The sequence below is a fragment of the Engystomops pustulosus genome, chromosome 6 (genome assembly GCF_040894005.1).
Source record: "Engystomops pustulosus chromosome 6, aEngPut4.maternal, whole genome shotgun sequence".
Lineage (NCBI taxonomy): Eukaryota > Metazoa > Chordata > Amphibia > Anura > Leptodactylidae > Engystomops > Engystomops pustulosus.
Window position 1 is genome coordinate 171,459,651 of NC_092416.1, and position 12,635 is coordinate 171,472,285.

General features: G+C 47.2%; 1 protein-coding gene across 4 annotated transcripts in view; it reads right to left on the bottom strand.

Annotated features, from left to right (window-relative positions):
- TMEM104 (transmembrane protein 104) overlaps window positions 1-12,635 on the bottom strand; it is a 16,341-nt gene continuing 3,706 nt past the window's right edge. For 2 of the 4 annotated variants that reach the window (XM_072112407.1, XM_072112410.1), the window contains exons 3-10: window positions 9,061-9,182; window positions 8,516-8,597; window positions 7,760-7,847; window positions 7,601-7,681; window positions 5,483-5,582; window positions 4,765-4,867; window positions 4,114-4,207; window positions 1-2,549 (exon numbers count right to left, since the gene is read on the bottom strand). In XM_072112407.1, coding sequence (XP_071968508.1) covers window positions 1,789-2,549; window positions 4,114-4,207; window positions 4,765-4,867; window positions 5,483-5,582; window positions 7,601-7,681; window positions 7,760-7,847; window positions 8,516-8,597; window positions 9,061-9,182 — 1,431 coding nt within the window. In that variant the 3' untranslated portion in view covers window positions 1-1,788. The remainder of the gene's footprint in view (window positions 2,550-4,113; window positions 4,208-4,764; window positions 4,868-5,482; window positions 5,583-7,600; window positions 7,682-7,759; window positions 7,848-8,515; window positions 8,598-9,060; window positions 9,183-12,635) is intronic. The other 2 variants (XR_011847848.1, XM_072112408.1) reach the window with 2 other exon arrangements.

Consider the following 12,635-nt stretch of genomic DNA (forward strand, 5'->3'; position numbering starts at 1 on the left):
TCTCCGACATCTTCACTTTATTAGGTTACAAACAACTTGCCATCCGCTGTGCACAGTGCGGGGGGTCCATAGTCACAGAGCAGCAAAGGTTGTACTGGGGTGGGGGGTATAGGACCATCCCATATACAAGGATCCGGAGGTGGGTTCAAGGCACAAGGTTGTGCCCGCATTCCCTTTAAGCACATAAAGGCAAGGCCCCTTTAACATGCCAATGCAATAGAGGCAATGCCTTCCTGACAGTGAACCCTTTACCTGCCAGAAAGAAGACAAGGCACTGTTAAAGGGATCCCGTCAGATGATTGTGTCCTACAGACTGACTCGCAGACATGTGTAGATATCCTATCTGCATATACCCTGCATTAAAGGGGTTTTCAAACCTCTAGATACTGACGCTTAACCATAAGATAAGTCATCTGTGAAGGTCAGATACTTAGGACCCCTATAAATCAGCTACAATGCAGAATTTACCTCCACAGTAGACGAGCTGCAGTAACACAGCATGGCCACTACACAGAGAACGGAGCTGAGCCTCTATTATATGTGCTAATCAGCCGATCAGAAGGAGTGTTAAAGGGGTTGTCCGGAGGTTGAAAAACTTGGCTGCTTTCTGCCACAAAGAGCCACATCTGACCATGGTAACTCAGCTCCATTCATCTCTATGCCGCTGAGTTGCAGTACCAGCATTATCCACCGTCAGGTGTGATGCCGATTTTTGAAGAAAGCAGCTATATTTTTTCCAGCCTCCGGACAACCCCTTTAAATGCTGGATATTTAGCTCAATAGAAGGGATTACAAGAAACTGTGTAATAAATCCTATCAGAGCAGTCTCCATCCTTCTCTACTTGACTCTTTTCATCCTACACCCTTTCTAATCTGCTCTTAATCATGAAATCTCAGCTGAATTCCATCCTGCTAGCAGCAAGACAGAAGCTCAATGTGGTGTCAGATTATACAGAACTCTATGGAGGGGAGCAGCAAGTCCTTGGTGCAGACATAGCTGCTGTGACTCACTGCTCCTCCTCCCCTCTCCACAGACCATGCAATCTGCACTACACTCCTTGGTGTGGACCTAGCTGCTGATTACACAGAAGTTCTATTGAGATGGGAGTGGAAGCAGGGATTCATGGCACCTATATCTACATGCAAGAGTGTAGTGCAGATTAGATAGATTTCTATGGAGAGGGGAGGGGGAGCAGTGAGTTGCAGCACTATATCTACACCGAAGAGTGTAGTGCAGATTAGATAGATTTCTATGGAGAGGAGAGGGGGAGCAGTGAGTCGCAGCAGCTAGGTCTCCATCCAAGAGTGTTGAGAAATATGCAAATTTTTTCAAGACCCAAACTTTGGAACTACTAGAAAATGAAGATTACAAGTCACCTGATAACCGGAAGCAGTGTTCCTCCTCGTCTACACACGCTGGACAACTGAAATATGCAAACATAAGGCACTTGTCACCTGCTTTGCATAATAGATTAAAGTTGTTTTTACTCTGCAAAGAAGATGCAGTAAACGGCCCTAACGGTATCTCCCGGGGGGTCACTAAGGACCTTACTGGGAATCATCTGTTAGGACAAAATCATCGGACAAGTTCCCTTTAGACCGTTTTCAATACAATTATCTGAAAGGATTAGGATTTTTCCCATATAGTCTTTCCTGCAGTCTCCATGATAGTTTGGGATCTGTCCGGTGAGCTGGGGGCCAGCCCCGTGGTCCTTGTGGCAGTGTATAATCATACAATGGCCGCCCACGTGTCCCGCACATGGCCGCCATGTTCACACCGCCACGGGGTTACAGGTTAACGTCAGTCAGGATGATGTTGGCGGTGACGTATATGAAGCAGGACAAGGCCCAGAGCAGCACGAACCAAACCCAACCCACTTGTTTAAAAGGGGAGCGGTGCTTGTTGCTACTATCGGGTCCGTATACCAGAGCGGAGTCTTTGCGGCTGCAGAACACCAGGAATGCCGGAATAACGTACTGGATGCCATTCCCTGCGTAGGCGCCGGTGACACTTACAAGGATTTCCAGGTGGTTTGTACAAAATGCCACGATGATGGGGGGCACCAGCGTTATGAGAGGGAACACAATCCGGTCCACGAACCAGGGGTAGGTGCCGCCTTCTCGGTGAAACAGCGTCTTCCAGTTGTTCCGGAGAGTGACGGCGATGATGGGGAAGTTGGTGCTGATGGTGAACACTGGGAACAATCCGAGGAAGTAGCCGATGACCGCCGGCACGAAGGGACTGCACCCGCTGAAGTTCAGGGTGTACATGTCCATCAGGCTCCCGGAGGAGAAGCAGAAGATGGCGGTGAAGCACAGGAGACTGTAGAAGGACAGGACCAGGACGTAGTCCAGGAGGACCAGTCCCGTCAGGTGCTTCTTCCTGGACACGGGGGTGATCAGCGATGGCAGCGAGTGCTGGCACATGAAGGAGTACACGCACACCCCAAACAGATTTCGGATCCCCGTCGCGTCTGCCAGGGGGGGTTTACCTTCTCCTTTGCCTTCCCCGATACGGATGAGCGCAATCACAATCATGGAGATGAAAGCTGCGGCGAAACATAAAAGGGGGTTACAACCTGTAGTGATCAAGAAGTCTCTACCCCCCCCCCTTTAAAATTAATACCGCGCACCTCCAGGCAGTCAAAGAGTTAAACTGTTGTCTTTACGATTTATGAGACCGAGTCGGATGAGAACAAAGTGGCAGTAAAGCTGTGAAAACTCATTACCCGCTCCATAAATCACTGGGAGAAGGAGGACCCTGACACCCGTGCCACAAGGACAGAGCCCCCCTCTCCGGCAGCGCTAGGGACCCCGTGGTGGTACGTGCGGGGCGGCAGGACGCGTTTCGTGACATTTAAACGTGATCTGGTTTATGGATTTGCTTGAGGGGTTTTTTTTAATCTCCCTTCGCCTGCGGGCGCTCGCCTCTGATAGGCTCCCGCTAATGGATTTTATAACTTATGGGAAGGATCAGGAAAGGACTTGTCACTATATTTCTATGTCAGTCCTACAGAAAGGGACAGGACGCTGCTCATCAATCATAGGAGCCGCCTCTCCTCCCACTTCACAAACCTGTCAATAACTTTAGTTTAACCAACTTCATCAGAATAAAGTTCCTAAGACTAAGACCAATTGACATTGGGGAATGTCATGGACCCAAGGGAGAGGGACTGGTAAGAATTAAAGGACCGGCAGTAGATACGAAAAAAAAACATCTTTGCCTTTTCAAATAGCGCCCCCTTTTCTCCATGGTCTCTATCTGGTATTACAGCTTAGCTGCCTGTGAAGGATTTGCTTTCAGATGATGTTCACTGAACACTATTATTGGGGGACCTGGACTCACAGCATCATAGTCTTCTAAAGTCTTTTATGATGCTGCGAGTCACCGATTGTGGTCCTGTACCGAACAGCAGTCCTGTGGGGGATGCAGGGATCCCCAACATCATGCAAGGCTACGATGCTGTGAGTCATTGACCGTGGTCCTGTACTGAACAGCAGTGGGGGATGCAGGGATCCCCAACATCATAAAAGCTATGATGCTGCGAGTCATTGACTGTGGTCCTGTACTGAACAGCAGTGGGGGGATGCAGGGATCCCCAACATCATATAAGGCTATGATGATGTGAGTTATTGACTGTTGTGCTGTACTGAACAGCAGTCCTGTGGGGGATGCAGGGATCCCCAACATCATATAAGACTATGGCGCTGTGAGTCCAGGTGCGCCCGCAGAGTTCAGTTCAGGAAATATGGCTGACATATGACTGCTCATGGCCTTAGGCTCTGTGCACACTGAATTGGGGGCTCCTTGTATAACTGGAGTGACTGAAGGTAGCCACAGGTCCTGCATAACAAGGTGTAGAGGGGGGCAATTGGATAATCATGCGTCTTTATAGCTTATAGACCCAAACACACATGACACTATAGTGGTTGGTGCAATGATGGCAGCACCAGGAGAGGCCTCCACGTATCCCAATGTCAGCATTAAGGACGCAGCGGTCGCACCTCATTAATGATCAGAGGTGACGACGCCCAGAAATGGCGCGGTGTCACAGATAAGATTTATTTGCATAAACGAGAATATAATAATGTCACCCGCGCGGTAACACTTACCCATCCATCTCATCAGAGACGTCAGGATCTGGAGGTATTTTGTCTTCTGCACATTGAAGAAAGTGAAAGGGCCGAGGCATAAGGTGAACACCGCCTGGAAAACCGAGAGGAAGGGGACACATGAAGACACCGCAGCGCACACACCCATGTCTGACCTCTCCCCACAGGTCTAATCTAGTAAATAACCGAGGCCCCCCTCCCCCCACGGCAGGACCCGAGGACCCCCTCCCCCCACGGCAGGACCCGAGGACCCCCTCCCCCCACGGCAGGACCCGAGGACCCCCGACCCCCACGGCAGGACCCGAGGGCCCCCGACCCCCACGGCAGGACCCGAGGGCCCCCGACCCCCACGGCAGGACCCGAGGGCCCCCGACCCCCACGGCAGGACCTGAGGCCCCCTCCCCCCACGGCAGGACCTGAGGCCCCCTCCCCCACCCCTGGAACCAAGGCACACAGCGCCCCTGTAAAGGAAACCCCTGGCGCCAGAACCCAGGTTCCGCTTCCCCGCCCACAACGCTGGATTTGAGCGCCCCGTACCCTCCCCCCTCCCCGCACAGGACACCCTGGTCCACCCCACAGGACCTGAGGACCATGTACTGCTGAAATCCCCACATTTTTCACCATTTACTGCCTGCAAAATAAACCACTTACCAGATATATCCTGTAAGCGTCGATGCGCCTGATGCTCCCCCAGCAGGGGTCGGTATCGTTCTTCTCTCCTGCGTGAGCTCCACATGATTCATTCCCAGTAAAACTGTAGGAGAAAAGACAGAGGGATGATGTAGGGGGTCTGTGCGCCCTAATACCTGTGTATGGTGGTGTCCTGAGCGCGGGGCGTCCTGTATACTGGACATAGTATATAGACATATAGAGTGGGGATCATGGCATCAGTTCTGTAGCAGAGCGCACACTACATCTATAATGCTTCTCACATGGAGGGTTTATGGGGGATCACAGCATCTAAGAGGATTAAAGGGACTGTTCAGACTTTTACTCCAAGCAGCACGATGGATGGGGGGCGATCAGGGGGCCACACACAGGAAATACAATTAATAGAGCAGCTCAAAGTTTTGTAAAGACGTATAACCTCTGCAGCCAATCGCTGACCTCTGTGGTCTTGTGCCATATAACCCTGAGGTCAGTGATTGGCTGCAGTTATATATGGACACCTATAACCTAATAGAGAGGGAAGGCTGGGGGACAGCGCTGGATGCGGTTAATTCACCCCATTTTAAAACCTGCTCATCCTCGGACAAGGAGTCCAGTGGGTGGAGCTACTACGTAGCAAAGACTGTAAATAGGTGATGTGACCGACCACTGGACTCCTCTCAACATTCTAGAAAAATCGCCCCTCCCCATTGTTACTCACCATGTGACCTGCACAAGAGACAGCGGGACGGCCGTAGCGTATATAGCCAGGTCTCCGTACAGATATACGATGATGCACAAGTAGAACAGGTTTACCCCGACTGCAAGAGGAAAGGAAGACAAAATCACAAATAAAATCCGCCTGCACTTGGTTTCTGCATTTTTTAACACTACAATCTTCAGTCCTTTACGAATATAACACATGTTCCGGGTTCAGCCAAAATGTCAATCGCTTCCAACCATTGGAAGTGCTGAATATTTCGCTCCAAGAATGTTGTGTTCTTGTAGATAATGGGATGACTGGAGCCCCTTGGTGACATTAGGGACGAGCCATCTGCTGCCCTAACCTGGCTACAGACTACTGATTATTAGCTATGCAGGTCATACAAGACCAGTGATTGGAGACGCTCAGTAATGGTTGTGATAAAATTTGGATTTTTTTTTCGGAAACAGCACCACACCTGACTGCAGGACATGTGTGGTATTGCAGCTCAGATAATGAAGTGATTGAGGCTGAACTGAAGACCGGTGTGGTGCGGTTTCTGAGTCCTCCTCATACTGAATAGATCTTCATATAAAGAAGGGCCATAATAATTTAGTATTGCGGTCTCCTATCTCCAGGATAAGCCATCGCTATCTGACCCTGCATTGTATAAAAGAAGAGCTATACAAGGGGCATTGCTAGGAGCAGACAGCTCCATCCAATGTCTAGTGGCCATTCCCAGCAACTTCAGCTCCTGTCCACTACTATAGACCACAGAACCAAAAATATAAAAAAGGTTGTTCACTTACAGCAAATAATTGATATGGTTCATACTTTCTGTATCAATTCATTGTGGTTTTCTTGATCTCTGCTTGCTGTCATTTTATAGCCCCTGGTCATGTAATGTCACACAGGTGCACGTATCGTTATATCGATGGTCATGTGATGGCACACAGGTGCACAACTCATTATATCCCGGCTCACATGATGTCACACGGGTGCACGGCACATTATACCCCTGGTTATCAGATGTCACACAGGTGCATGGCTCATTATAACCCTGGTCATGTGATGTCACACTTTGCACAACTTGTTATAACACACATCCCTGAGTGATATAGCGCACCGTGTGACATCACATGACCAGGGATATAACGAGCCGTGCACCTGTGTGACATTCTCTTGACCAGGTATATAACGAGCCGTGCACCTGTGTGACATTCTCTTGACCAGGTATATAACGAGCCGTGCACCTGTGTGACATTCCCTTGACCAGGTATATAACGAGCCGTGCACCTGTGTGACATTCCCTTAACCAGGTATATAACGAGCCGTGCACCTGTGTGACATTCCCTGGACCAGGTATATAACGAGCCGTGCACCTGTGTGGTTTCCACTCTACATACCATGTATACCATGGGTAAGTGAATCTATATTTAACCCTTCTTTTTGACATACAATTACTGTAACCTTGCACTTCTATCATACCCATTAGTATATATAGATTTTTATCTTTATGCATTGGCACTTCGTGACTTGGGTTGAGCAATAATTTATGCTGGCACTTTTGCACTTTATACAATATTGACTGTTATTGCATTATACATACAAGTATGTGCCTTATGTAAATATTTAAAAGAAATTAGGTGCTGTAGTGATGGACTTTTTTGGACCTTCAGGAACCATCCAAATTAACTACCTGTAGATATTCACAAATGTTGTAAATTGTTCGTTCTTTTTAAATATTAATTCTCAAGAAAAAAATGGAACTTTTTAAGAAATTTTCTTGTGAGATTCGATCTGTAGGAACCGCCTTTCACTCTTGTGTCTTTTTTGGATTGAGGTAAAATTTACGGAGTGGGTTCGATTAACTAAAAGTAGTGCGGAATCACTGCTAGGTATCCGTTCTGTGTTGATCATTTGGTTTTGAATATTAATTATTTGCTGATAGTGGACGACCCCTTTAACTCAAATTTCACTTGTTAGACTGCCTATAGTGGAGTAATGCCAATCCATCTCTGACCATTCACAGAAAAGTGGCGCCACCTTTTGACGTAAAAAGGGAGCACAGTGGGCAAATTGCTACTAAATAATTTATGTAGAATATATTGGGACAGAATTGGCGGCGTCTCCTACCTTTATTAAAGAACATGGAGGCCATCTGCCCCATCTCCACCCGCTCCACGATTTCATACGGGTCGGACAAGCCGCGGCGCTCTGCACGAAAAGCAAATGTTATTAAATAAAAACGTATATACAGAGTTTTATATTCTCCCCACACAGACAGATACTCACGCACTGAAAGGATGGGTCGGATCTCAGAATTTTCGCACCCGTCGGGGGACAGGGATTCATTTTCCGAGTCTTCAGAGGAATCTGCCTCCTGGAAAACACAATTTGTCAGAGACGAGACAGATCTGGGTTAAGTGGAAACGTTCATGTGACCTGGTGTGACACCGACTTGTACGTGGCTCTTCTATGTATGCATTAACCCCTTAGTGGCTGCCTAGCTCAGGTACGTCCGCATCCGTTTTCTCTGATGATTGTCATGTGATCACATGGTGCAAGACCCTCCCCAAAGCCCAAGAAGACCCAGATGAAGGGGCCGCATGTTCCCGAATTGTACTCTGGAAGACATTAAACACAGAAAATGTTATAAGTTTTTGCATAACCATGAAAGCGACTGATGAAAATTAGGGTTTTCCCACAAAATCTCTTATCCGCAGGTTATGGGGATAGGAGACTGGTCTCCAGGGATCTGACTGCTGGGACAATCAGTTTTAGGTGTCACGGAAGGATAAAGCCTCCGGAGGAATGGCCTGCATGAACACTGCTCCATTTACATCTATGGCACATTCAAGGGGTCTGTACCCCAAATCCCACAAGTAAATGGATGCAGGATGGGCGTAGACACTGGCACCCAGGGACAGTTCAGAGGATAATTCAGACCCTGGTCACTGAGACAAACAGCAGTCAGACCCCAATCATCTGATATTAGGGCTTATGGTGGGACATCCCCTTTAAGAAAGAATAATGTCCCATCATACTCACCACCTCCTTCTCCCATCTCTTCCAACGTAGCTGTGCGTTGGCAGCAGCCATGGCTTCCACAACAAAGGTGGTCGTCATATAACTACAAGAGAAGAACAATAGAGGAAATCTACCATCCAAATCCATCCTGATAAACCAGGGACATTACTCATAGATCCAGGCACCGGGACTGTGGTAATCTTCTTATATTTCTTATCCATGGCTGCAGCTTCACCGGCTGTTACACTGTCACCCCTCCCCCTTCTCCCTCTGCCAACATACTCCATTCTTACACTATACTACCATATTAACGCTCCTTTCCTGACGAGCAGGGCAAGGAGCGATTTCAATTGGCTGAAATACCATCACTATTCATAGACCTTGGTGTGGGGAAAGTGACTGAGCATGTGCGTCCACCAGCACTCTTTAGGTGGACACGCGTACTGAAATTCATGCTAAACACTAGATGGCGCTGTACTATCACAAACGTTCATTGGATCAGTTTTAACATGACATTAGAGGTGTTTTTATGGTCCCCATGATCTGACCCCTCTCCATTTACTCACCTCATAAATGCCAAGAAGATGATGAGGATGAGGCTCACCAGCCAGCCAGCGTGGGCAAAGGCCTTGGGCATTGTGAGGGCGCCGGTACCAACAATCAGGTTAAACATGTAGACCAGGCCCACCTAGAAGGTTGAGAAATCCAGTCTGTTATATGACATTGGAGATATCGCACGCGTTTCACATATGTAGAACCAAGATATGTTATGGCGCCGAGCTGTGGGCGAATGAGCACCCTATTGTCTGACGGCCTAGGGGTCCATTAAATGGATACACAGTGTTAAACAAATTCCACTTTACAGTACAATAAATGCTATTTTTCGAGTCTTTGGGTTCCAGCTCGGCGATCAATATGGCAGCCTGCCACCCCCGGCCGCAGGTCACCTCTGCCTCTATACCGAATATATAACAATTACACAAGATTGGATTTTCACCGGTTGCCCTTGCAAAACAATTAGTATGTGACAGGGGCAATTACCCCTCTAGGACACCTATGGGGTGTAGGTCATGTAGGCCCTAAGCTTTGGGGATAGCACCAGTGTGGATCTTCTGACCCAACTGGTGATGGGGGGGGGGGGGCCCTACAGTGCTAAAAATATTGATAACCTGCCCTCTAGTCCAGACATCTCCTCTCTTCTAGAAAGAATTCCAGAGGGTCCATCAGCCATATCCTCCTTCTACTCTTCCCATTTTCTAAAATCTAACATGGACAAAACAGAACTGATAGTCTTTCCTCCATCTAACACATCCCTCCCACCACCCATAACAATTCATGGCTCCGCACTCTCCCCGGTCCCTAAAGTCCAATCTTGGAGCCACCTTTGACTCTGCCTTATCCTTTAAGCCTCACGTCCAGACCCTTATTACAACCTGCCGCCTCCAGCTCTAGAACATCTTTTGCATCCGACACTTCCTCAATGCAGAGTCTACAAAATGACCAGTCCCTGCCCTCATCATCTCCCGCTTGGACTACTGCAACACTCTTCTCTGTGGTCTCCCAGCTAACTCTCTAACGACTCTCCAATCTATCCTAACCTCTGCTGCCCGGATAGTCCATGTGTCTCCTGGCTTCTCCTCTCTGCCAGTCTCTCCACTGGTTCCCTATTGCACAGCGAATTCAGCATATAAACACTAACCATGACCTACAAAAGCCGTCCACACCCTGTCCCCTCCATATATCTCTGAACTCAGACTTCTCCAGTGCTTCCCCCATACTCTAGAACTCTCTACCAAAATATGTTAGACTGTCCCCCACTTCCCAAACCTTCAAGTGTAACCTAAAAAAAAAAAAAAAAAAAAAATCATCTGTTTAGAATTGCCTACAACACACAAAATGCTCTGCTCCATCACCTCGTGTCTCCTTCCTCCCTCCCTTGTGAGTCCTCAGAGGCAGGGTCCTCCCTCCTTGTTTCTGGTCTCTATAGTTTTGTATTTATACTTGTACTTGTTCTTGTCTTAAAGGGATAGGGCCTAACTTGATGATCAGTGGGGGGTCTTGGTGCCGAGACCCCCACAGATTATGAAAACGAGGGGTCCAATGGGGTCCCACGTACCTCTGTCGGACCCCTCATTGCTCCAACAGATTAAAAGAGCAGACAGCTGCGCATGACCACTCTGCTCCATTAATCTTTATGGAGCTGATGGAAATTGCTGAGCACAGCGCTCGCCGATCTCCGTCATCTCCGTAGAGATTAACCCCTTAACGCTCTGCGCCGTAGCTCTACGGCGCAGAGGTATAAGGGATGTATGAAGAGGGCTCACGGGCTGAGTCCTTTTCATACAAAGGTGGGGGTTTTTCCATAAATGCATAAAACCCCCACCGCTAATAACCGCGGTCGGTGCTAGCACCGATCGCGGCTATTAACCCAGTGGCTCATTGTAATGAATGTGCTGCAAAAATGCCATATATTGCAATACAGAAGTATTGCAGTATATGGTAGCAGCGATCTGACCATCTAGGGTTAATGTACCCTAGATGGTCTAAAACAGTGATGGCGAACCTTTTGCAGACCGAGTGCTCAAACTACAACCAGAATCCACTTATTTAACATGAAGTGTCAGCATGGCATTTTAAATAGTAACTTGTTGCTACCTGTTCTTCAACATCATTCAATTGTATTGGCCCCTGAGGCAACCAATACGGTTGAAAGAAGGAGGACAAATTCAGACCATCATTGTAGCTTCTCTCCAGGAAGAATGTTGGGTCCAGCAGGAGGACCTCCAAGACAATGCAGTTCTGTCAACACCTTCTCACTTTTCGTGCAGTTCCAAACAGCCAATGAAGTGTCACTTTAAAATAGCGCTGAGAGCAGCATCTTTTAAGTTGCTTGGGACTGCAGGAAGATTTGGTCCTGTTTGGTGAAATTGGGGCAATGGCCTGAGTGCCCACAGAGAGGACCCCGAGTGCCACATCTGGCACCCGTGCCATAGGTTCGCCACCACTGGTCTAAAAGATATTGAAAAAAAAAGAAAAAAAAAGTTTATAAATAAAAAAAATTAATAAAATATTAAAAATTCAAATCACCCCCCTTTCCCTAGAACTGATATAAAACATAATAAACAGTAAAAATCACAAACATATTAGGTATCGCCGCATCCCAAAATGCCCGATCTATCAAAATATAAAAACGGTTACGGACGGCGGTGACCTCCGAGGCGGGAAATGGCGCCCAAATGTCCGAAATGCGACTTTTACACCTTTTTACATCACATAAAAAATGAAATAAAAAATGATCAAAATGTCGCACAGACCTCAAAATGGTAGCAATGAAAACGTCGCCTCATTTCGCAAAAAATTACTCCTCACATATTTCCGTCGCCAAAGTATGAAAAAGTTATTAGCGTCAGAAGATGGCAAAAAAATTTTTTTTTCTTTTTTGTACACATTCGTTTAATTTTTGAAAATGTATTAAAACACAATAAAACCTATATAAATTTGGTATCATCGCGATCGCACCGAACCAAAGAATAAAGTAGGCATGTTATTTGGAGCGAAGAGTGAAAGTCGTAAAAACTGAGCCCACAAGAATTTTTCCACATTTGGAATTTTTTTTCAGCTTCGCAGTACACGGCATGTTAAAATAAATAACATTACGGGAAAGTAAAATTTGTTACGCACAAAATAAGCCCTCACACAGGTCTGTACACGGAAAAATGAAAAAGTTATGGATTTTTGAAGTTGGAGAGCGAGAAATGAGCCGAAAAACCCTCCGTCCTTAAGGGGTTAATGGAGCAGAACAGTCATATGTGGCTGTCTGCTCCATTAGTCTGACAGAGTGGCGAGGGGTTCGACAAACCCCTCGTTTTCACGATCTGTGGGGGTCTCAGCACTGATCAGCAAGTTAGGCCCTATCCTGTGGATTGGGCCAAACTTTAGTTTGTGGAAAAGCCCCTTTAACCCCTTACTTATTGTAAAGCACCATGGAATTAATGCTGCTCTATAAATTAATAGTAATAGATACTAGAATGTTAGGGGGACGTCACTCCGCGCCCCCACAGATCGGCTGTTCCTAGAAGATAATAAACAAAAAAATGGAAAAGTAAAGAAAACAGCGCCACTTCCAGTGTAGTGGTCAGAC